The following is a 25,967-nucleotide window of genomic DNA, read 5'->3' on the forward strand; positions in this document are numbered from 1 at the left end:
CCATCTCAACATACATTGTGGTTCTTGGCAGATTCCCAGAGTGACCAGAGTTAACTTCATGCGCATCAACTTTTTACAAAATCCTTTTAGGCAAGATGATGCACCGATATTATTTTTTAAAAATCACTTTATTGAACAAAGGTATTAAATCTAACATCTATTGAAGGGAGGGGTGAAGGGCCTAGAGGTTCACAAGTATGCCCATTTGAAATGTAATCATCATTAACCCAGCTGCTTAATCAATGGACATATATTAGCTTTTCCTAGGTACTGGCTTATCCAAACAATCTTTCTTTGACGATGCCTTCCTGTCTCACCAAGGCTGGTAAGGTTCTTGATACTATTGCTCCCCTTTTGGAGAGGTCACCAAAGCACTACCTCTCAGGCTGCTCTGCTGGTTTAATATTGAGATAACTCTTTCTCTGAGCAACCTAGTAGCACAAATTAGAAAAGATCATTGGGTAGGATATATTAATGATTTATATAAAATCTACTCCTATCAAGAGATAACTGACCCTAGTGTAAAGTCAGAACTGCTACTAGTAAGATCACAGGGTGTAGGGATTTTTGCAGAATTAATTGGCAATATGAAATCTATCGGTGTAAGTGGACGGTACTGTCTGCTAGCTGCCAGTTTTTTAAGCGGACCCTCTTTGGTGGATGAGGTTACTTAGCCCTTTTTTTTTTAAAGTGGATGTTAACTACTAGTATCATACAAGATACATGGTGAGGTACCATTATAAAGCTGTTTCACAAGAAGGGTAGACTGTCGTAACTAGCTAACTCCAGGAGGATTTCTTTACTTGATGCTACCTCAAAATCAATGCAAAATCACTTTTAATCCTTTTTTAAGGATTAGGCATTTACATAAAAAATATCCCTAAAGAACAGGGCGTCTTCAGAGATAACTGTTTTGCCCTTTAAACTGAGGCAAGAAAGTCGATCCTTTCAGTTAGCAAATTATGCTGCTGCTTTGTGGATTTCTGGGCCGCATTTGATCTGATTCCATACAGTGGAATAAACTAAATACATTCAAAATCCCAATTGATTTAATATTTATAATGAACAATTTCTTAGTAATCATGACTGAAAGTTTCAATTCTATTAAGGACGCGAAAGCCAGGATTATGCTCACAACTTTCCTTATTCCTTTCCGGCAGCTTCAACTTTATTCAACAACAAAATAACAGTCCCATAAAGCATGTAGCAATGGTAAGCCACAATCCACCAATAGGCAGTCCTCTTGGTCCACAAGGGCGTATGCTTCCTGCGTGACTTCCACTTTCTCGACTGCGACCATTTTATCCTTGAGTCCTGTTAGTCTGTCTTGGAACCCTCTGAGCCTGGAAGATGTAGAAAAAAACAACTCCTCCTACTTCAGGGGAACCCCTGGACATGATGCAATCGTATCACATTATGAGCAATATTAGAAACATACATTATACATCTGCTCCCCCCCCCCCCACGGTTCACAAACTAAAGAACTAGATAATAGACAAAAAGCACTTACGACCGTTTACCACCTTTGGGTTCATATACTCTATCTTTTCCGGGTTGGGATCAGGTCTCTCGTACCTCGGGCGGGAATAATCCTCGCCCCGCGTCCTTAATAGAATTTAAAATTTTCGTCATGATTACTAGGACATTTTTCATTCTGTCAGGACCGGAGGCGAGGATTATGCCCTTTCAAAGCTTATCCACCACCAACGAAGCCATGTCTGTGACTGGCTTAACATAGAATCTCTTGAACATAGAGTCTGATGACCAGTCTGCAGCGTTTATAATAACCTCTAACCTGGCACCCAGGGAGAAAGCCTTTGAAGCCATAGCTCCCCTTACTGAATGGGCGCCAAACTGCAAGACATTTATACTCACTTCCTGCATCATCCATCTGATCCAACTGGCTATGGTCGGTGGTGTAACAGCCTTAAAAGGCTTCCTTAGAGAGATCAACAAATGGCGTTCTATTGGACAGGTTTCCTCCGTCATACTTTCATACTACTTTAGGCAGGGGACCATGCACAACTTATGGGAATTATCAAATGCTGGATAGGACACTATACTGGAGTCAGACTTGGCCATAAGAACCATATGGAAGGTAACCCCCTGAAGTGTGAAAACCCTTCCCGGAATGTCTAGGGCTCTACATCAGACACTCTCCGACATAACACCAGGCACAAGAGCATAGCCAGTTTAGCTTACAGCTCCTTACGAGACAAATATTTGTTGGGCTGCCAAGACTAGAAAAGGTGTAGAACCTTATTGAAGTCCCATGATGACTAGTACCTGGGCTCCAGAGGGTAAGTAAGGCATATTCCTTGCATCAATTTACAAATCGGCGGATGCTCCCCTGGGGTCCCTTGAACCAGCACGTGGCCTGGTAAGATTGCCAATCTATAAGAATTGATAGTGCGGTACGCTGGACCTAGGGCCGCTAATAACGCCAAGAAATTAATAATGGCTACCACTTCACACCCTATGGGATCTTGGTCATTCCGAACACACCAACCAACACATCTGGTCCATGCCGATCTGTAGTGGTTGCTTGTGCTGTCGGCTCAAGCTGTTCCCAGTAGTCTCTGAGCATCATTCGATAGGTCTGAGACTCTCCAGCGATGCCTGAAATCCGCCAAGCCACCAAGGGCATTCGCCCTTGCTGGACTAGAGGATGGGGATTGCGCTTGGGATCCCTCCGAATAAATGGGTCCTGGGGTAGTAGGAATGGCGAATCTCAGGAAAGTTCCAGAAGAACTGGAAACCACACTTTAGATCTCCAATAATTCGTGATCAGCACCACTTTTTCCTGCTGTCTGTGTACTTGTGCCATGAGTCTCATTGCAAACAGGGGGAAAAGCATATCCCGCCTCCCTGGACCAATCTTGGAGAAAGGCGTTGGTCGCCGTAGCAAGAGGGTCTGGTTTCCAACTGAAGAATTGTGGTAGTTGGTGATCCAGATGGGCGCAAAGAGATCTTTCGCGAACGGCCCCCACACGTTGTAGAGTCCCTGGAAGGATGGTGGGTGAAGCTGCCACAGGCTCATGTCCCACCAGCTCCTGAAGCACCAGTCTATCACATTGGAAGCGCCTGGGAGATACTCCGCTGTCACCGAGATGTTGAGAGAGTCAGAACGTCCAAAGGTCCTTGGCCAGGTCCGCCAGGACCTTGGACTTTTGTTCCCCCGATATGATTGTTGTAACAGACTGCAGAGGACGTTGCAAGATGATACCTTGTCCTTCGTCCAACACTGGATGGCGAAGGAGGCCGCCATCTGCTCTAGGCAATTGATGAGTTGGCTTTCCTCGGCAGGCCACTTTCCTCTTGTAAAGGAGTCGCTTCATGAGCTCCCCAACCCGATTTACTGGCGTCTGATTCTATCAATAAGTCTGGATCGCTTCCAAAGATGGCTCTGCCATTCCAGGCCTCCATATGATCCAGCCACCACCTGCGCACTTCCTCTGAAATGGGCACTTGGTTGGAATACTGCAGCCTGCTGCGAAGATGCACGGCTTTCAGGCACTGTAAGCTCTCTAATGGAGAGGCCCAGGAAAGAGCACCTGAATTGACCAGGCTAGTAGGCCTACCAGCCGGGCTATCTGCCTCAGCGAGGTGGAGGAGCGCACTAGTATTCGCCTGAGTTCCCTGTAAATGTTGGTGGTCATCCTCTCCGGGAGGCTTAAGGTGCGGGTCACCGAGTCTATGACAAACCCCATGAAAGTTACCTGCTTGGAGGGTATCAGGAGCGACTTCTTGGCGTTGATCACGCACCCCCAGTTCTGGAGAAGATCTACAGTCTCCTGCAACAGTTGAGAGGCAGAGCGGACATTGCTCAAAGAGCACAATGTCGCCCAGGTAAATGATGAGGCGGGAGCATTTCGCTCTGAGTGTCTCCACCACCGGCTTGAAAACTTTGAAGCACTACGGGCCGTAGAAAGAATGAAAGGGAGGGTCACAAACTCATACACCTGATCCTTCCAACCATGCAGGGAAAAAATAGAGACCGCCAAATACACGTCCTTCATGTCCAAGTGTGCCATCCAATTACCAGGTTGGAGTAGGTCCCTCAGAAGATTAATGCCCTCCATTTTGAAGTGGCGGTAGACCAACCATTGATTGAACTTTCTCAGGTTTATCACCGGCCTTTGACCTCCATCTGTTTTGTCCACAAGAAAAATATTGCTGAGGAACCCTCTGGGATGGAGACGTGTCGGTACAATCTCTCCTTTTTACAGCAGTTCTGCCACTTCCTGCTCTATAAGGGTGACCTGATCTTGTGCAAAAACTAGCGGTCTGGGGCAAGAAACCTGTACAGGCGAGCCATAGAACTCTATCTGAAACCCCTGTTTGGTCTGTAACACCCATGTGTCGGAGGTGATCGCTCTCCAGTTGCTTTCGAAAATTGACAACCTGCCACCCACCTTTAAATGGGAAAAAAGGGGGAAAGGCTCAACTGGTGTGGCCGGGTTTGGCCTCTTGCTGCTCCCCTGGCAACGTGACCTCTGTAACCTATTTTCAATTAGAACTCTTGTTTGCCTGGATCTTGGTTTTTTTGTCTCCTCGTTGAGGGCCTTGGGTATGGAAGTGGCCGCCAGAGCGCCTCTACCACGACCCAGACAAAAATTCTAGGTTGGAAAACTTTTTTAATAGAGGCTTGCTCCTTATCCAAGGATGTAAAAGTGGCGACACACTTGGTTAGTTCCTTAATGAACGGGTCCCCAAAGAGCTCGCCCTGTGCCACCATGCCCGCTTTGGATGAAGCCAAATCTCCCAGCTTGTGATCGACTTACAGCAGAAACGAGAATCTCCTCTTGGTAGAGAGGGTGCAATTAGCGTTACCCAGGAAGACTACTGCGCGTTGTGCCCAGTTAGAAACTATTTCGGGAGAAAGGGGGGTGCCTGCCTGTTTAGCCTCCTCTGACAATTCCAGGATGTTTGTAATGGGGCCTGAGTTATCCCTTAGCTTATCTTGACAGGATTTCCACATTTGGTCTAACCCTTCCTTTGGGTCTTGTATATACTTCTGCAGGAACTTAGCCATTTTGGGTCCACCTCTGGTGTTGGCGCCACCTTACCCGGTAGGGTAGGGTGGGGCGGGGACATTCTGTCCTGAGACAAGCTCATACCTCCTTCGCTTCTGCAAGCCTCTCAAGCCCTTCTACAAGCCTCTCAAGCCCTTCTACAAACGCCGAGACCTTGGGGGAGGGCGCCCACTCCGAGGACCTGGGGTGTACTAGGTCCTCAGGGACTAACATGTCAGAGTTTTCCTCTGATTCCCTGGATCTGTCTAAGGAGGGCGACACCACAGGGCACCAATGCCTGAATGGGCCTGTCTCACCTGCGTATTCCCCCAGGAATCCTCCCCCTCCTCTTGTACACTGGAGATTTCTGGGGACACTGGGATGGTATCTTGTACCCCTATATTTGGTCTGGCTAGGAAAGCTCTCTTCAAGCGCTCAAACGCCCCCATATCCATGCCTGCAGCGCTTTTACGCTTCTGGTCATGCTGGGGTTGACCTGCTTGGCAAGCATAAGTTATTTGCATTATGCGACGTTCAAAGGGCTGCCACCACTGCTTGGTGGATGGAAGCATCCACTGTGTCGCAAAACTGATCAAGGGGGAGTACCTGCAGGGACTCCTATACATATTCGTCCTCCATGATGATGAATGCAAGTACTGCCGCAGTTAGGCCAATTAGCAGGTAAACAGTATAGCCAAGCCCTCTATGCGCTAGTAGGTGTAAACGCTCTATGCACTAATGGGGTTGTCAGCGTTTAGCTCAAGGCTAGTTCTGGCGTGACTGGAGTCATTAACTTGGTGCATGCTGAGGTCTAGTCGGAATCAAATTATCCTGTAGGGTCTGCCCCTATCAGCCTCCGTGAGAGAAAACAGACACTTGCGCTTTCGCAGCGTTTAAATTACAGGCCCGGCGAGCGGGCGTCAATTGAGGCACTGAACAAGAATACCAACCCGCAAGCTACAGGCGTAAGGGCTTCCAGGCGGCTCCAGCAACATGTGGAATCGCGGGTGCTGTGTCCGGCGCTCGTTGATCTCATCCACCAGCGGGTCTCAGATCAACAAGGCGCACAGACAGGCGCCCCCTGCCAATTCAATATGCACACCACACCGCTGCTCGAGATTCGTGAGGTAAGGAGGAGCCACGAGCGGCGCGTAGAAAACCGCTCCTGTGTCCCCGACTTGGTTTTAACAACAAGAATCACTAAGAAAACAAGCAATAGTGTATCACTTCACTTAAATATGTTTAGTACATGAATAAACAGTAAATTCCCTGTAACAATACAAGCAAGAGGGAAAGAGTACTTATCTGCTGGAAGCAGGAGAAGAAAGAGAAAGTCATGCAGGAAGCATACTCCCTTGTGGACCACGTGGACTGCCTATTGGTGGATTGTGGATGATCTTAGCTACATGTTTTATGGGAATGTTAGTTTTTTGTTTATTAAAGTTGAAGCTGCTGGAAAGGAATAAAGAAAGCTTTGAGCATAATCCGCGCCTCTGGTCCTGACACAGAATTCAGTAATTTCATTCGAGAAACTGGGTTCAGGTAGATTTGACTGATCAGAGAACCCTTTCAGCGAAAAGTTCCTGTTCTAAATGGTTTTCAGCAAGTGTGTGTCTTAGCAACGCTCCTATTTTGCCTCTTTAACTCAGATATTTAGGCAAGCTATTAGAGATAAACACTTTTCCATGAAAATCTAATGTTCCCATGTTCCCTGTCTTGTCTACGTGGATGAACAAATCCTAATGGACTAAACCCAGCATAATCTTAATGTTCTTTGCACATATTGTGAATCCAATAGACTTACAATGAGTGTAGAAAGGACTAAGTCTTTAATCTTTTCTAAGGGGTTCACGATGTTGGGATGGTTTTGCTGAATGAATCTTTTCAGGATTCTCATGCTGTGCATTATTCCTCCATCTAGTGGTTGGGTCGGTAATTCTCCACTCTCTTGCAGTCCTTCTGTTTTTGATTGTTCTTTTTTGGTTGGCGTTGACAGAGCCCCATTTGGTGTCCCTTGGGACATCGTACTGCTTCCGCCATAAGCTCCCACCTTTGGTCGTCTTCTTCAGATTCTTTTTTTTCCACTGTTGGGTCTGTATGCTGTGGGATCTCTAGTATAAGGAAAAGGTTTAGAAGTTTTGGAAGAAGTATGTCAGAAGGATCACCAAAATTGAAGCACACCACCGAAGAGGTACTGGAGAAGAATTCTAGGGTTCTCATTGAACATGGAGAAGTCCTCTCTAGAATCGGAACAAGAGAAGATCTTCTAGGGAGCAAGGATCAACTCAATACAGGGAAAGGTGTTTCCTAACAGAAAGAGCACAATCTCTATTTAACAGAAACTCACCTTTTTCGGAAGAGGCACGTTCTGACAATGAGGACTGTGGGGAAATTCTTAGGGAAGATGGCATCATGCATCCCTTTAAACCCATATGCAAGAGTTCTCATGAGACCAATACAGAAATGGTGGAATGGTTACAAAACCAATGGACACAAGCAATAGGGAATTGGGAAGAGAACAACAAATTGTCTGTCAAAATTTTGAAAGATGTACAGAATCACTCAGTTAAATTCTCTTGTCAAATTCTAAACTTTGCACCTAATTCTGATTTAAGAATTTACATTCTTGTGTCGATAAACAGCTTTCAGTGGTAAAAATCAAATGTTTTCTCAATGTAACAGTTGGAGAAACTATATAGTGAAGCGATGGGACATACTTGTCAACTAGAAAATCTGTAATGCACCAAATTGAAAGTCTGGGGTTTTCCATTTTCCCAAATCCCTGACAAAGGCATGCAGAATTACATTTTACTGTCTGTACAATCTGGAGAATATCCAGGCCATAGCAGAGAATTCATCAAAATAAGTTATTGTGTATTTGATATTAAAGTTGTACAGTTTCTTTTTTTTAGACTCCTTGCTTTTTAAGGCGAAAAGAATTCAAATCCTTCACCCAGTTTTTAAAAAGCATTAAGTATTAGCTTGGATTGATGCATTAGAGACTTTATTTTCTATGAAATGTTTTGACATAGCAATAGCCATTGCAAGATATGTCAGTGTTATACAGAAAAAGACACTTCCTGCTTTACACAATGTTTTTTAGGGCTTGTTGATTTATTGTGAAATGTAAGGTGGCTACTCAAATGTTCTGACTTGGGCTGTTCTTGAATTTGGAACTATCTTATTATTGTATCACTCAACTTACGACATTAGGTTTTATACCCCACTATTTGTATAATCTCTAAACGTGTAAATGACCCATATTTCTGTAAGATGTTTTCTTGGAAATAAAGATTTCACTCTACTGTTATTAGAGAGGTCCCCAAAGAGGTAGGTATTTGTATCTGTCTGCTGCATGTCTGACTTATCCCATCTTGCTAGAGAAATAGATAAAACTGAAGCTGTTTACTTTGTGACTGCCAGCTCCAGATGGTGTCCGGCCATTTATGGAAGCAGATGAGATTTCTAGTACGCCACTGTTCTGGTGTTTCTTAGTTCTTCTGAAAATGTGGATCCCTTCATCTGAAATCCATTTGGCCAAACACACTGAGTAGGAATACCATTCACCTTTGAAAAGGTTGTAGACCTGAATGAGTTATTCATTGAATATCAACCACATACAGATCAGTGGTGTCACAATATCGGGAAGTATTACCAGCTTGACTGTTCGTTCATTAATAGCAGGGGTATGTAGCATTGATCAAGGAATGGCATATAGTGCCGGTGTTCAATGCCCTTATGCTGACTTTCACAGCAAACTGGCGAATGGTATTAAGCAGGTTGGGATCACTGATTGCTGCTGTTGAATGGTTAGTTCATTGGCATGGGCAAGAGATGTCTTTGTTGTTATTTGTATAGCCTATCTTACTCATGGTCCTACATATAAAGAAAGGATGGCATGCTCCTGTATAGAAGTTCCATTCTGTTAACCTAAACGTTTTTAATGGCACCATGCGGCCAAAGATTTTGTATTTGAAAATACCACTTTTACTGTGGGCATCATGCTGTTTGTAAAGCTGGGTTTTATTCTGTGACATCCAAGACTTACTATTGAAGAGCAAGAGCCAATCGCTTGCAACATATGATATAAAATCAGAGGTTCAACATTGATCCTAAAATGTGGCACATATTACAACTTCCAAATTACTGTGTTAGGGAAGGAGATGAAAGTTTTTGATGTGTACATTTTACCCCTGTTCCAAAAAGATCATGATGGAATTGCTAGATCCGAGGTAGCCTTGTTGGAAGACTGTTTGATGGAGTTCTAATTTGGGAACACAAACATTTTGTTCAAACCCAGCTCCATTTCTGAAGTATTTGTTTCCTGATCTTTTTTAACTGAACTTTTGTTATAATCATTAAAATATTTAATGTATCAATAAACACAACATGCAATAATATTGGGAAAAGATAGATCGTAATGCTAATGTCAAAGGCAGAGAAGATCTGATCAATACATAGACGTGTCTACGAAGTAAGGTGAACGTATGCTAGTGTACCTTTCCCTGAAATCGATTCTCTACTTGCATAGACACTGTTGACCGCTGTTGCTCTTTCTTTAATCTTTGGTAATAATTTTTGCTCTTTTCCCTCCAAGAGTTTCCAGCATACAGCACCAACTTGCCTTGCTTGATAACGAGTCCTGGCCTGGTATGGCTGAGACTGACCGAGACCGTCTGCAGCTCATCAAGGAGAAAGAAGCTCTTCTCCAAGAGTTGGTCCTCATCAGTCAACAGAGACGGTCGCCTGATGACCTTGCCCACTTGGGAGAGGAAATAAGGCGTTTGGAAGAAGAGATCCAGAGGGCGAGGGCCACATCCACTCAAGGTGCCACAGAGAGGTAAGTGGCCTTTTCTACAACAGAGCCTAGCACATACGTCTGTCAACTAAGAACATTTGTTTTTTGCTTTATTTTTTTTTTACTATCGGTCTTAAAAATCTATGTCTTCTACGCAAAAGACATTGTGATGGTTCAGTGGCTGATCGTTTGCCCTGCTTTGTATTTATCTGTAAATAATGCAATCCTTTTAGTGAATATATACTTCACTTTCTCATTGTGGTTAGAAGACCATATTAACACAGTTGAGATGCAGTGTTTTGTCTCCAGTGGATCAACATGTCTTGGAGTATTGGAACGTTGAGAGCCACACTGAACACAAATTGGTGGCAAAAAATGGCTGTTTGTCTTTTGATCCACCAGAGGGCATGACTGTAGTTTGAAATGCTCATTTCCTATCCACGTCTGCTGCATAATCCGTTAGTTGCTGATGTGGTAAAACAAGCAATACGAACGTGAAAGAGCATGCTTTGGTTTTTCATTCAGACTAGTTTTCTGTGGCAGTGGTTATATGAAACGTGAGGAGCATTGCAGACTTAGTAATGTGCTACAGGATGAATGGCCACTTGAACTGCATGTGCTGATTGGATACGATAAGTTTGCACAGAGGCAATGTCTAAACAGTTTGAGTAGATGCCATGCTGCCACCCTATCTCTTGGTGGTGCTCTAACAGCACATTGAACAGAAATTATCCTGTTCAGATGTGGTAAAACTTGAAAGACTAAAAAAAGCATTAACATTATTCTTACCAAAGCAGAGAAAAATAAGTATCTTTGCTCTGCATAAGAAGAGTCTGGGTCTACATTCTGAATTTACAGTTCACATTTATCTTTTATTACATTCATTGAAGCATAGCAACTGATCAAAAAGCAAACAATTTATACAAAGAAAATGCCACAAAATATGATGACTGTAAAGAGCACACAAGGCAGATTGGAGGAGATTAGGAGGGAGGGTAGAAGTCCTCTGTAGCTGGAATCCACAAAGTAATAGAGGGGAGGACCCTAAGTTTGTAAAAGAAGAATTTGGAGGTCTAAGATTCAATTAAGTGAAGACTTAAGAAACTGAATAAAAAGGTGTTATAGAAAAACCAGGATACCATTCCTATAGGAAAATTAATATATTCTTAAATTGAATTAGTGTTCAAAAAAATACACACAGTAACATTCCAACAAAAGGGCTTGAAATATTTAATCTTAACTGGGAATTGCCCATTACGTGGCACAGTAAATTTGTGTTTTACCTCAAAAGCTAGTAAGCTTTTGTGCAGTAGGTATAGGGTAAGGTTCACAACCTGGCTCTTTGCTTCGTAGAGAATGTATGATACAGTGAAGGGCCTAGGGTTGTGACAATAAGTTAACTCTCGCTGAAATTCTCAAATCATATGTGTAGTAATGAAAGTTGAGTTTTTTTTGTGTACTATCTAGCTGCTCTGCAAGTTGGAGTATTCTAGCCCTCTTTGATTAGTGCAAGAGTCCTCAATAATGAATTTAAATTGTAAACTATACATGTCCTGGCTAGTAAGGTTTTGTGCAGGAATGATAGGCCATGTGCTTCCTAGGTATAGTGAATTGCCTTAGACTCCTCATGATTTATTATTCTTACTGAGATTTGAAATCTGACACATAATACTAGAAAGAGAGGGGGTATATTTGCCCACCCTCCATGTCCTGGCTAGTCTTAAAGTTGATGTATTCCATCTTGTTTGGACTGATGATTCCAGCTATCTTCACATTTAATGGACTACTTTGTCCTTATAGTATCTAGTAACCCTGGGCATAGTTTGCGTAGTAGTGTGTAGCTACGTGCAATTCGCGTAGTAGCGCAAACTACGCACGCTCCGCGAGCGTAGCATAGTACTACGCCCAGGGTTAGTATCTAGTGGTCATAATAAATTTGCATCACCTCTCCCACTGGGATCCACTCGTCTGAAAGTGAGTCTGCAAATTCTTTGAAACAATCTTATTTAAACGTTATGTCTGGGAAGTTGGGGGAGCGGTTTGCCAATATCTACCTTGTGTCCTGAAAGGGAATCTAAATAATCAATGATATGTACATAAAAAAAGCACTTCATGTTCACTACAGAAAGTCCGCAAAGTTGCCGCTTGTTCTCATGGTCCTCTTGCACCCACTGACATTTTGTAGGCTGTGGAAATGTAAACCCAAGTGTCAGTGTAATTGTTTGCTTAAATCTGAGAGAAGCTTGTTGCAGTGGTCCATTGAACAAGGCGCATGTTAGTAGTTCTATCTAATGCGGCATAGATAAGGTCATATAAGCATGTTAGACTTGAGAAGGGACTGGGCAGGCTTCAGGTCATTGTACTGTACTGTTGTGGCATTCAAGGCAAGTGACTAAGTATGTATAGTAGAATGTGCTAGGCTTTCATCTCTGCTGTAGCATTACTTATGACCTAGAAAATTTGTATTTCAGCTTATTCATTCAAGCGTGCCCAAATTTGGCTATCTTATACGCAGAAAGATTGCCTGTCCTCGTAAGAGCTTAGTAATATGTGTAAAAAAAAGTCTACCAGATGATGTATAATAAAACGATAATTTTGGTGCATGTGAGATGAGCATTGTGCGTGCAATAAGTGGTTGTCTTTATATGTAGCTCCAGAATGCTTTTTTCTGTATTCTAAAAACACGTTCTTGTGAAATCTGACAAAAGAATATTGAATATCCTTGGTTGCCAAAGCATTGTGGCACAGTATGTCAAGGATGTGACGAGTCAACTGTTCTTGATTTTGGTTCATCTGCCTATTGGGGGCAGGGGGAGGAGTATGCAACACCTTTAGGGCAATGAGTCTCTTCAGTAGCAGTAAGCTACGGTTGCATCGGTCTTGATTTGCCATACTAATATGCACCAGAGCTCATTTTTTTAGAGATTAGATTACATACCTGACTTGGCTTAATTTTCCTTGACATGATGGAAGTCCTTCATTTGTTGATAGATTGATCCTGCAAGAAAAACAAAACTGTCTTCTCAAGCATCTGGAAGAAGCTACCCGCTTATCTTCATATTTACACTCTCAGTTAAAAAGGTACGCTGTCCTATTTTCCTTTCATTACTTTTGCATATTTCCCTATGACCTCTGTGTGCTGTCAGACTTGTCAGCAGTGGAAAGATGAAGGTTTTTACTAGCAGCAGAAGTACCTCCCACCTATGAGGAGAGACTTTTAATAGCTTCTGTGTGTGCTAAGTTGCTGCTGTTTGACAGTGCAGTTTCTAACAATGTGTTTAAATGTATGTTTTTAAATTTAGATATTTCAGTTGACTATGTAATCCTTGCGTCAGGCTCTTTTGATTAAACAGTTTCTTTCTGTGTATAGTCCACTAGATAAATTAGTTGTGGGTGGTTCAAAAACTTGAAGCTCCTGTTTCATTTATTTCTCAGTCTTCTGCAGGTTTTCCTACCCAGAGTTCTCAAGATGTGCATGTACCACTGCTTCAAGCTTGCATCTCCACTTTGCTCTTAGTGGAAAACATGCTTGAGAGTCCTTTATTAGTTTCCTTGCCCTTGGTGCAAAGGCGACTCATTTGAGTGGTTCATTCCGTAGCCTCAAGGGAAGTTAGAGGTATTCACAGGGATACAGGAGGAAGAATTTGTTTTGCTTCTTTGCTAATCTGTCTTAAACCATTTACGGCCACAATGGCTAAGTAAAACCTTAAAAATCACCTCTACTTACCCTTTAGACCTGTTCCTACTTAGGGGAAGACAAAGTAATTTGGTGGGCCATATATGTGGAGTGAGCAAAAAGGAGCATCTGCATACAGGATTTAGCTGCAAGGAGAAGATGAAGTTTCTTGAAGGTCAAGATGGTGAATGTGTGTAGAGAGCCAAGAAGGAGTGTTGTGGGTAATCTCTGAATCATTTTAAAGATCCCAATTAGCTTTGCGCTGCTAGTCAGTGGGGAATCTCCTCGGGTTGCTAGGTGAATAACTTTGCCAGGGGTTGAAGGCATACAATGTGAGACTCGCATGTAAATGATTTTCCTAGCCTAATGTGTTACTTGCAGGTTTACTCAGAACGTCATGCTGTGTTAGTGTAATAGAATGCATGGGTGCAGTTGTAAAGTGAGATGCTGTTATCTGGTTGCTGTTGCTTTCATGAAGATTACACTTAAATAAACTTGTATCGAACAGCACTTCCAAGATGTATAGTGGAGGATGGAGGAATAAAGAAGTAAGGTGGAAACACAATAAATGGAGTTCAGCTGGATGATTATAAGATTAGAGAGGGTTGGAAAATAGAAGACTTCAGTTTTGAAAGAAGTGAGTATGATTACCCCGTTGATTGTCTGCTATGAAAATGCTTTAGGTTTGAAATCTGGATGTGAAAGATTAGAAGGGAGAACAACATTTGGGATTCACTAGTGTAGGGATATAAGATGAGACCCTACCATTTTTGGGGTATGTGTACAGCGGGAAGGTGGAAACTTTGTTTTGTGATGAGGTTGGTACTGATGTTGTGAATAGAATGTTCACAGAAATCTTTAATCAAAAGTTTGTAATGCGTAATTGTGGAGTGAGGGGGAACTATGATTGGTTGCATGGTATAGACAGTTATTTTTTGTTATGTCCGCAGTGTTACTTTCCTTGTAATAACTGGATTAATGAGGAATGTGCTGATTTGTTTTTTTTATCGAGGTTTGTGTCTTTCCTCTACATGCATGGTCATTGGCGTATTTCGTCTTTTGGGATTGGCTAAGGGGGTTATTCATGGGTAGATGCAGCGAAACAGTTGGGTAAATGTGTGAAGAAGGAAGCGATCTTTCAGTGGCGGGCATAAGGTATTTTAAGTCTAAGTCTTAAGGAAAGCAGTGTTAGGTAGTGCGTTTGAGGTCATCAATTGATTGGTAAATGGGAGTGGACATTTTCATTTAGATAGGGGAGTTGATCTCTGGTGGCCATGCTGGAGGAGTTGCACGACACCAATTACTCAAAGTGGTGGATAAATATTTGGGGGTGCTGGCCCTTTTCACTAATCCCTGAAAGTGGCTTGTGTCAAGGGATAACATTAGAAAGCGCTTGGGCCTGGAAGGGACAGTTCTCGGGGTGAAGGATACCATTGTAATCAATCGTAATTCACTGATGGGGCAGCATAGCACTCATGGTTACTTTGATATAGTGAATGTAATGGCTAGGGAACGGATGCCTCCCTGGAATCAACAGTACGTCCCCCTACATTTGCTGGAGGCTTTTGGTTTGGTTTCATATCTGTGGCCCCCACACCAAAATGTCTGGTAAGCTTATGCCTCGGGAGACAATTTAATTATTGGCAGTAGGGATACTCCATCGCAACGGTTACAGAGTATCACCACTTAGAATATGGTTAGCACGCTGAATTTAAATGCAGGAAGGCCTTAGAGCGATTCACTACTCAGTCTGCTCACTGTTTAATAAATACCCTTCGAGCTTGAGCCCTGTGGAGTAAGGGCCATTCAGATGGCCCTTACTCCACAGGGCCATGTCTATCTACCCACCTAATTTAGCTGGGCAGATTAACACTGGCGGTAAGGGGCAGTGAAAAGCGCTAAATGCTCCCCTCGCCATGGGGGAGGGCTCCCATGATGAGACGAGCATTGTTTTTTTTTATTTTTAAACAGAAAATCATGTTTCTAGATTTTCTTTTTTTAAATTAATAAGAGTAACCTATTTGGTACAGGGATCAGTTGCTGTGGTTCCTGCCAAGGCTTTATTTATATATCTGGATGCCCATCCCTCCACCAGGACGATGGAATAACTTAGTCGCTTTGGCATCCGCTAATATATACATGAGGCCCTGAATTAATGATGTTTCAGTCCCTACTTGAAGCACTTTGGGACTTAAAGGGGGCTAGCAGGGCATCCTCTTGTGTGCCTGCCTGCTTTGTTGGCCAGGTCATGGCTGACAAAAGTTATATATATTTTTTTTCTTTGGACGGTTGCTGGTTTCAGTTGAATTCTTTATCCCCAAATGTTTTTTTGAACACTGATCCTGAAAAGCTGTGAAAGTATGATATTTTTGCCACACATTTTTAACAGACCACTCCGATTTTACAACGCTTGGCAGGCAAGGCTATAGTAAATGCTTTCAAGCCTGAAATGTCTTTAAACCGTCCTAAAAAAAACTTACATATCAAGAAGAAAAAAAGTTTTGAAAGAACCAATACTGGATTAAAAAGGCATTGCAAAACCTTCCTACTTGTGAAGGGTCGACAGTCTAACCATACATATTTGTTTATTTACAGGATTGTGACATTTGACCAATCTTTATCCTTTTGTTTTGCAGTTTGTCTGCTAGCACCCTCACCATGTCTTCTGGCAGCAGTCGCGGTTCCCTGGCATCAAGCCGTGGATCACTGGCATCAAGCAGAGGATCCCTGAGCTCGGTCAGCTTCACAGACATTTACGGTCTTCCACAGTATGATAAGCAAGAGACACACACCGACTTTGGACAGCATTTGCGGTTTGATGTGATTCCATTTGATGCACTTTGCAAGGATGTTCAGCACTCTAATTCAGGAGGGCATCCCAACCTCAACAAGCATCGCATGTCCCTGGATACGCCCCAGTCCCTTGCATCCCTGTCCTCGAGGTCCTCCCTGTCTTCCTTGTCCCCTCCGAGCTCACCCCTTGACACTCCCTTTCTCTCTGCTTCTCGGGATTCTCCGCTGGCTCAGATGTCTGAGGGATTAGAGGAAATGGCAGGCCTGGGCGCTCTGGAGATGCTGCTAGAACAGTCCCCATCCATGGGTGTTGTACAGGGCACAGCTTCGAGTCAGACTCCTTCCCATCACAGGGACAAGGGCATCCGTGAAGCAGCTGCTGTGCAAACTGGCGGAGGTAAGATGGGTAATGAAGTGTGTTTTTTGTGATTCGTGATAAAAATTGTTAACATTGTGGAGTGGTGGAGAGTGCCTTCTACTTTAACACTGCTTGAAAGGTACACTGTAGGTGCTACATCCAAAATAAAGGTGGGGCAACTGTACTTCTGGTAATTACTTTTCAGGAATACATTAGATGTTGGATTCAATACACACTTACCAATTGAGGCACAGTAAATCAAATAGTAACCGTATGCCTTATAACTACGCATGTGGAGTTTTTGTGTGTGTGCGTAGACAGTTATGTGACGAGAACGTCACAGGCTTCTCATGGAATGCCGGACAATACAATTTTCTTTCTTGGTGATTGACAGCATTTTTGGCTTACAATAAGCCAGTAGTAACATTTTGTGTTGCGAAGTGATAACTTTCAGGCTGTTACTTTGCTGTTTTTAATTATTCTTTCCATTTAATGGCTTACAACAGGTCTTTACATTCTACTTAAAACATTTTGCATGCATCTACTTCATTGGCATTGAACAGAAAACACCAAAGCATGCAGATGAGATGCTAAATCGACTGTTTGTTTATTGTCAAATGAGATGATGCCCACGCCACTTCTTATCTCAACTTAGTAGTCTATGTTCATCTCTTTGGCTTTGAGAGTGACATCAAGACTCCAAATATGAGCGGGATCAGCAATGAAGGAATACGTTTTGCATGCGACTGCTTGGTAATAAGTTAGATGTTTTCTAGATGTTGCAGATGAAGAGGGATACTTGAAATAGATGGGAAGCCTTTTTGGGAAGAGGACAGCATGCACAGTCGGCTGAGGAAAAATTGTAAGAGGGAAAACTCCAAGTGATGTTTACGCAGACACTAAAAATTAGTCAACGAAGAGGCAGTATCCATGCTGATGGGTGCCTAAAAGAAGAGAGAGCACAATTAGTGCTTGGTGGGACTATGAAAGAGGAGGGGCTTGTATGTGCTGTAAATAATGGCAAGTAGAGAGGTAGAAGTATTTTCTCAGTAAGTGAGAAGGCGGGCGGAAATCAAGTTAAGGTTGCATGTGTCAAAAAGAAGGAATTAAGAAAATTGTGTGAGGTATATCTTTCTCTCCTTGTTAATGACTTCTGGGGCTATCTTTAGCAATTACTGAATTGTAGGAGTTTACAACCTGTGTTTGAATGAGGTTATTGAGGTCCTACCATAAAAAACATGGGACTGTTTTTTTGAACTAGTCTATTTCGTGTTATCTCTAGAAGGGAACATAATACTAGGCAAGATGCGTGAATCGAGCTGTGATGTCTTATTATAGATGTTGTTGCCTTTGATATTCAGGTATGATTTTGATCCTCACTTTGGTTAGTAGTCACTCAGTCGATGAATTTGTGATTTAAAATTCCAGGCTATTTTTTTCTTTTTATTTTAGTTCCTTGACTTTGTATTGGACTCTCTAAATCCAGTGAATGGATTTGTTGGGGGAAGGTAAAGGCAATTACAATGGTCATATTTTATTAATTGGAACCATAGTACTTTGTCACCAGCTTGGAGATAGTATCTTTTAGTAGACTTATGTTGTCGATCAGAGGTTTTTCTCTCGGTTAAAGTGAAGAGATGTGGTAGAAGCGATGCATGTAAGCTGAAGTATGTTCCATGTGTGTACTGGTTGTTGAGACCAAGAAGCACAGCTCCAATTTTTGAATAATTTTATTTTAGTTACATCTGCCCACTTGGCATGTGGTGACCGTTGGGAGCTGCTTAATGATCCTCTTGATTGTTTGCCATTTGTTTTATAAGGAAGAATAAGCTAATAAGCAATTGCCTAGGTGCTAAGTTTGCTACCATGGCGCATATCAACACAGACATAAGATTACTATAGATACAATAACATTCTGGCTAATGAGTGGTACAGCACCGCAAACGGGTCAGAATAGATGTTTTCTGAGGTTCAAGTGTTGCGATAGATTGTAATGGAAGAAACCAACTGTGTTGCCAGAACATGAGGCTTTGGCCACAGTGCTGAGCTGATTGAACTCTCCATAGTGTAAAATGGTGTCTAAAATTCAGACCCCAAGTATTGAGTAGTGGTCCTTGTCATTTTTATTATGCAGGGCAAGATATTTATTATCGTTAAAATAATTTATATTGAAGGCAACAGACTTTTAAATAGTAACTAACACCTTACTTCATTTACATTATAACTAAAATGACCTAGAAACATCAAATGATACTACGGGCATTAAAAATCTGCTCACCACACATTACATTAAGGAATTGCATGGCATATAAAAGACTATTGCATCCATATTTTCATAGTTCCATATTTAATAAGAACAGGTTTTAGTAATAGACAACTTAGTGTAAAAAAAATAGTAACAATCCATCAGTATATGTAAACTGGTACCACACGTCCTGAGACCACATCTGCTATTATATTTTCCATCAATGAACCTTAAATGTATCCTGCCTGTTACATATGGCGACCACATGGGTCACCTTCTGTAACTTTCTTTCTACACCTCTTTCTTGTTTCCGATCATCAAGGGAGGTGTTGGTAGGATGTCCAAATGATGACACTGACCTCTCTTGGCAGTTGATGGAAATCCGACTCCTCCTTATTGGTGTCGCTTTTTGGTCCTCTATATATGACTAATTGTGGAATTACTACTGTACTCTCTCGCTCTCATTTTTTGTTCTTTGACCACCAGATTCTGTTATGACAGGTTAGAATAGGATTGGGGATTGAATCGGTTTGTTGGTCGGTAAACTGTCCCTTAGACCCTCCTCCTTTTGTGGAGTTTTTTGGCTACCACATCTGCTATTCCCAGTTCATCCAAGAATGGTTTTGCTCCATCTCAACTAGCGTATACTATAATCAGTTCTACTATAAAGTTTATTACACATTTCACATAAAAAAGCCTCTAAATCTGTACTCCACTGAGCCTCTTTCATTTATATCTTTGTTTGACTTCATTTTAAAAATAATTTCTGCAAAAAATATCTGCCAATTAAATGAAGGTGGTCCCTTAAAATCCTTGCCTACTTTAGTTTGCTATTGATTACTTTTTTTTTTAAACAGAGTTTTATATTGCGCGAACTTGAAACAAATCGGGTATCAGAGCACTTTACATAGCACCAGTTGCGTTACATGAGGACACATTCATTTTTGTTAGGCACGGGGAGATTAAGTGATTTGCCCAGAATCACAGGATGTTCAGCGTCATTGCCGAGACACGAACCCAGGTCCCCAGATTCGAGGTCGGCCACCCTAGCCGTTAGGCCAACTCCTCTCCCCAATTAATTAATTACTTAATTTGTGCAGTAGCTCAACACGTTTCGTTTTGGAGCAATTAACCGTTTATTCAGAAGCATATGCTATAGTTCATCCCAATACTGTTCCATGATTTCAAGTTGGTTTCCACCCTTTTGGCTTGAGTTATTGCAGAATTGGGGAGATCTAGGATGTTCTTAAGGCAATAACCTTCGGTCTTCTCCCTATCTACCTTTGTACCTAGACATAATATCTCTGCCCTGTATAGCATTTGTGGGACCATCGCTTAATATGCTATCAATACAAGATTTAGAGAAGGGCCACTGAAATCTTTTACATTTCTTCAGCCCTCCTATAGTGGTTGACACACACATTTTAAAAATGTGTAGGTGCATTTTCCAGTTTAGTTTATTATTTTTAAAAAAAACATACTGAGATGCCTATTAGTGAAAGTTTCCTGCACAATCTGCTGTCCAGTTGACCATGTGAAAAGTTCAGTTTTTGTCCAAACACCAAATTTGATGTTTCCATGTTGCTGCACAGTATTTATTAAAGGTGTCTAATTTTCTTTGGAGCCCTACTTGCATCCTATTCAATAGAGCCAAGTAATCAGAATACATTGAACAAGGAGTATGCCACCCCCCCTAATTCTTATCAAAACAAATGTATGTTCTGTAGGGTCATCGATAGGTCTGCATGGGAAAGTGGCAATAGGGTGGAAGCTAATACACAACTCTGGCGAAGACCATTCTGTATTGGAATTTTGCATAGCAATGATCCATTTTTATCCACCTTCACTTTGTCCAATTGTTTCTGTGCAGTCCTTGCTACTTTGTTAGAAGGCCCCTGGAATATTCATACCTTATAATTTTGGCATAGATTTTCCCAGTTCAGTAGGTCAAATAAACTTGTGTATCAATACCTTTCTAAGCCACAGACCACAGGCTGAAATAATGGTCCGTGGTTAAATACCCTCCTTTGAATCCACCTTGCTCAGTAGGAACACCATCGCCACAATCATTCCGATAAAAATTTTGAAGTATTGCTTCCACACACAACTTTGCCCCGACAGCTATCAAAGCAATAAGGCGATAGATTTTGGAGTCGGTTGTGCCATTTGTCTTAAGAATGGTCTTAATAATTGTACTTTCCAGCTGTTGGGAAATTGGTCAGCTCTTGTAATTAATCTGAAGATTGGGGCAATAGTTCTGGACCACCAGTCTTTATTTGTTTTTATTATATTTGCAGGCATATCATCCAGGCCTGCAGCTCTAAAATTTACCATCAAGCATATTAGTAGTTCCACTTTGGCTATATGCACTTCATTATTCCTCTTAATCAAGGTGGTATATTCAGGTCTAGTTTCATAATAATATTCATGTGAACCCTAGTCTTTCAATGTTGGCCTTTTTCTAACCTAGTTCTCATCTTCTTTTTTTAAATCGCAACATTGGACACGAAGCCAAACTGTGGTTTCCCTCTGCCTCTTATCACCTGCAGGGCAGTTTCTCTTCAGTACCTATAATGAAGTCCTGATCAAATGAGACACATCATGTCAAAGCTTTTTAAAGGCTGCTGCACGCAGTGGTGCCCCATTTATTCTGTTGGGCATTTTATGGTTTCGACAGGGCACCAAGTCTGCTTTTGAAACAAAGTATGAGTTCTGGGTAAGTTTCTTCTTTATTTTTCAGGGAAAATCTCATGAAATTCCTAAATTCCGCCTTCAACTAATTTAAGGAAATCTTGAGTAATTTTTCAGGTGTAATGTTTTATGCCATTTCGCAAGTGTAATTTGTGTCCTTTCTCGGTGTGAAAATCTGCTTGATTTTTGCTTGTGACGAGGCTGGACTGAGCAGAAAATGTATCACATTAACAGTAAAGCCCAGTTCAGCGACATGCTGTTTTAGCCAGTCTCCTGCCAGTAACACACGTGACTTTTGGGTGGCAAGTAGGACGTTGTGTTCAGTTTTCACACAAGCTACATTACGTATACTTTTGTGTCATTTTTGCAAAGAAAATAAAGTTTCACCCACAGCAATATTTTACTCAAACCTTTTAAAAATCTAGAGTACAATAATTTCTTGTGGAATAAAAAATTTAGTTCTCATTTGCGGTTAGTTGTTTTTAAGAGGGTAAGAAATTACAAAATATATTAAAATATGGCAAATGTTTTTTTTTTCAGTAATGCGTTTTTCTTTGGAACAGGGCTGGACCGGGAACTGAAACCAGCCCTGGCATACTGCTTTGCCAACCCCCCTGGGGGACAGGGGGGTGCAGCCGAGCAGTATGCTAGGGCCGGTTTCGGTTGATTTAGTTACCGGGGCCCGATATTGCCAGCCCCCGGTAACAAAAAAAGCCACCCAGGGGCCCTAAACCGGCCCCAGTCCTGGCGGCCCGCCTGGGAAATACCCGGTGCCCGCTAATGCCAGTCCGGCCCTGCTTTGGAAATGGAAATCAACACAGCTGAAACAGTGTATTTTTCACATAAAAGCCCCCTCTTAAGATCAGGCTTCTGCAATAGTGGTGCACGTTCTTATGGCAGATGTCACAGTTGTACTTGTGTCCTTCCACTGCTTATTGTTCAGGCACTACTTGTAGGTCTCGCCTGCTGGCAGCACATGCACTTTCGCCTCATGAGGTATTGGTTACAATAAAGTGCTTGGACACAACCCCCCATTGCTTAGCATTTGTTGGCTTCATTGTCACTTTTCTTTGCTGCTAGGAAGTGCCAGGTGTCACTTTCTTTTCTTTTGGCGGAGCATGGATAAAGGACAGATTGCTTCCTTTTGAATAGTGTCCCTCCACTGCTCGCTCTGTGATTGAGGAACTATTTCTTCTTCCCCTCATGGCCACCCTTTCTCCGTGAATCTTCCATTTCTTCCCCCTCCCGCCCATCCCTTTTGTGTTGCTGCACCCGCCCAAAAAAAATGCGCTATGATATGGCGCCAGCGCTTGCCACATAATATAACATTTTTTCTAACTTTTAGCCGTGCTGCACAGCCACGCTGTTGTACCACATGGCTTAAAGACATCGACAAAGCCAGTATCGCTCGTAATGGCGAGGCCTATTTGTTTTGTAAATGTTTGTTTCTTTTTGCTTAAGCACTTCGTGAGTGCACGTTTTTGCAACTGTCTCGCTTGTGTGCTTTTCTCTCCCCCCCCCCCCCCCCCCCCCTCTGCTTCGCTCCGGGTTGCTTTTTCTGGCCCATATGCTTCTCCTCCTTTCCTTCTCCCCGCCCCCTCTGCTGTGCTCCCACTTTTCTGCTTCTCCCACTCTGTTGCTCTCTTTCCCACGTGCTTCTCCCTAGAGCGCTGTTTTCTCCTCCCACCTGCCAGCACTCCATCCATCGGCCTTTTTTGCTTTTAAAATATATTTTATATGGGGAAGGCCAGGCGAGAAATTGCTGCCGGCCAGTCCACCTTAAATGCACTTTATCCATCTCGAAACGGTCAATGAAAACAATCGTGCTCACGTCACTTTATAGACATGGATGCACAATAGAGCCAGCATAATGCTTCGACTAGAAGAAGACATTGTACCTGGACAGAGAATAATGTGTGCCATGAAAAGCTAAAAAAAAATCGAAATCAGGCCAGATCATCGTCAAAAGGAGTTGTCCTGCTTTTTTCTCCTGTTTAATTTACATGTGTGAACCAGCGCGGACGGCCGGCCTTCTGACGCTTGGCATGCATGCTCAGTAATTGCTGGTAAACCTCCTCAGTACAGTGGGGGATATAAGAGTAGAATTGTCCGAAATGTAGCTTGCCACATGTTTACTTGAATGTTCGTCATTTTGGAGTTATCATGCTCATAAAACGGACTCGTGTCTAATAATATTGAATATATGCACTATACTTTTTGATGTGTCTTCACGCCAACGATGCGCTGGAATATGGTGATTTCGTCTTGATACGTTGCTGCCATCTGCTGGTTTGTGATATATTTGTTGGATCTGTCATTTGCAATTAAATCCTCTTTTCTTTGTAATTTGTATAAGCTTAATTTTATTACTGAAAAAGAACCAGTAGTTTACGTGTACGTCATTGTTTTGCTTTTCTGTGCTTAGTCTAAAAATCGGCATGTTTCCCTTGAACAGAACACAAGTCCGTTTTAATTGTGTTCTTTCTTTATACGTTGACTGAAACAGTGTTCCACTTTTATTTACAACTTGTTTTGAAGTTCTCTCTATGTATTTGTTTTAGTTCATTAAAAGAAATCCTACCCCCTTCTATAGATGAGGTATATTTAATAATAATAATAATAATCCACATTTGTATAGCGCACAATCACCCGTTATGGTCTCTAGGCGCTGGGGGCCGTCGGGAAGATTAAGCGAGCTATTGCCCAGAGTCGCATGGTGCTGGGCTAACCTGCCGCCGGAGCCGGGGGTGGAACCCTGATCCCCAGATTCCAGCGTCAGTCGCCCTGGCCGCGGCGCCACACCTCTCCCACACTTTCATGGACTTTCGTAGAGACCTGTTTGCCTAAATCACCTTTCTGTTTTTAGGTCGAATTGACGGTCATTTTTTTGCCAATTACATATCTCTGACCCACCTTGTTTGAATTAATTATTGAACCTCAACGGGCTCTCGGAGTGTACTGGTTTCTCTTCCTTTGGCCGAGTAAATCTTTACATTTATTTATGTTTGGCCACAACTAGCCGGATACTACTGTTACACCCCTTTAATTGTATACCTCCTTGGGTTAATAATTCCCAGTATCTCAAAGTTTTCCGAAATATTTAATTGTTTATTTCCATATAACAGTAGAGTCACTAATCGTATTACGTATTTGAAAGTACACTTCATGTGTCATGTTCAGAGCTTCTTTAATCTACATAACACTAACAAAGCATATTTCTGTTTTAATATCAGGAAATAATGTTGAGAATGCTGTAGAAGCTCCCACCTTTAACTGTCACAGTACATCCCTTTTCTGAAGGATACTTCTCACCACAGATTCCTCACCTTGTGATTCGATTCAATGTGCCCAGGCAGTACACTGGACCCAGAAATCCTTGTAATAGCACCTGTAGTCCGGGAGATGGCAGTATTGGCCTTCATTTTTACTCCGTCCCGCTTCCGGATATGAAGACTTGGAGCTGCATTTGTGTTCCACCTCTGTGCGCTGATTTCAGGTCCTCTTTTACCGTTTCATTCAGCGCTCACCTGGAGCTCAGCTTCTGTCGAGATAAGCCCTTAACGGAAATCTTTTTAGACAACCCTGACATTTCTTGGCCAAGTGTTTATTGATGTTGCCCCCAAAGGTGACAGCAAGGCTTTAAGAGGGATGAAAATACTGAGGGGTCTCTCAAAGGAACGTGGCCAATGTAATTAAGGGCATGGCTTAAAACATGCAAGCTAAAAATCTGTGCTTAGCATAGTGTGCCGCCCACTGGTATTTTGCTGCTTCTGTCATTGCATCCATATATGTATATATATATGTATATATATATGTGTATATATATGTGTATATATATATATATATATATATATATACGCAACATGGAATATTACACCTACAACAAGCCAGATTATTGCCTTTGTCATTGTTTGTTAGTTGCATATGGTAAATAAGCAACAACTATGGGTTTTGTATATAATCTTGAAAATGCCTAATTCTGAAGTGAGGAGACTGAATGAAATAAAAGGAGCCTCCTTGAAGGTAATCAAAGGCAGTGAAGGGTGGTACTGCTGCAGTTATATTTTTTTCAACCTGAGAGCGAGGACAAAAACGCGCTTCACTTGTTTCTGGATTACACTGCAGCCTTGACGCTCAGTGTGAAAATTCAGAGCAGGGTCGTGCTGGAGCAGGCTGCCTGTGGTCGTCTCTCTCCTAATCATCCCACGATGTCAAGACTGACACCACGACGACGTTGCTCCTGCACTGCAAAAAGAGAAGGGAAATCCTGAGAGAAAATGGCTCTTTAAAGGATTTCCCTTCCTCCTACAACACGGCTCACCTGGCAGGAGGTCGTGCCTTAACCTCCACTACTCAGAAGTGAGCAAAATGAGCATGAGCACAGCGATGTG

The 25,967-nt window shown here is 42.3% G+C and overlaps 1 protein-coding gene across 1 annotated transcript in view; it reads left to right on the plus strand.

Moving 5' to 3' along the window:
- WWC3 (WWC family member 3) overlaps positions 1–25,967 on the plus strand; it is a gene marked incomplete at its 5' end in the record, with an annotated part of 657,764 nt that overhangs the window by 424,821 nt on the left and 206,976 nt on the right. The window contains 3 exons of the mRNA XM_078658903.1: positions 9,613–9,855; positions 12,805–12,894; positions 16,126–16,679. Coding sequence (XP_078515029.1) covers positions 9,613–9,855; positions 12,805–12,894; positions 16,126–16,679 — 887 coding nt within the window. The remainder of the gene's footprint in view (positions 1–9,612; positions 9,856–12,804; positions 12,895–16,125; positions 16,680–25,967) is intronic.

The sequence above is a fragment of the Lissotriton helveticus genome, chromosome 8 (genome assembly GCF_964261635.1).
Source record: "Lissotriton helveticus chromosome 8, aLisHel1.1, whole genome shotgun sequence".
NCBI lineage: Eukaryota > Metazoa > Chordata > Amphibia > Caudata > Salamandridae > Lissotriton > Lissotriton helveticus.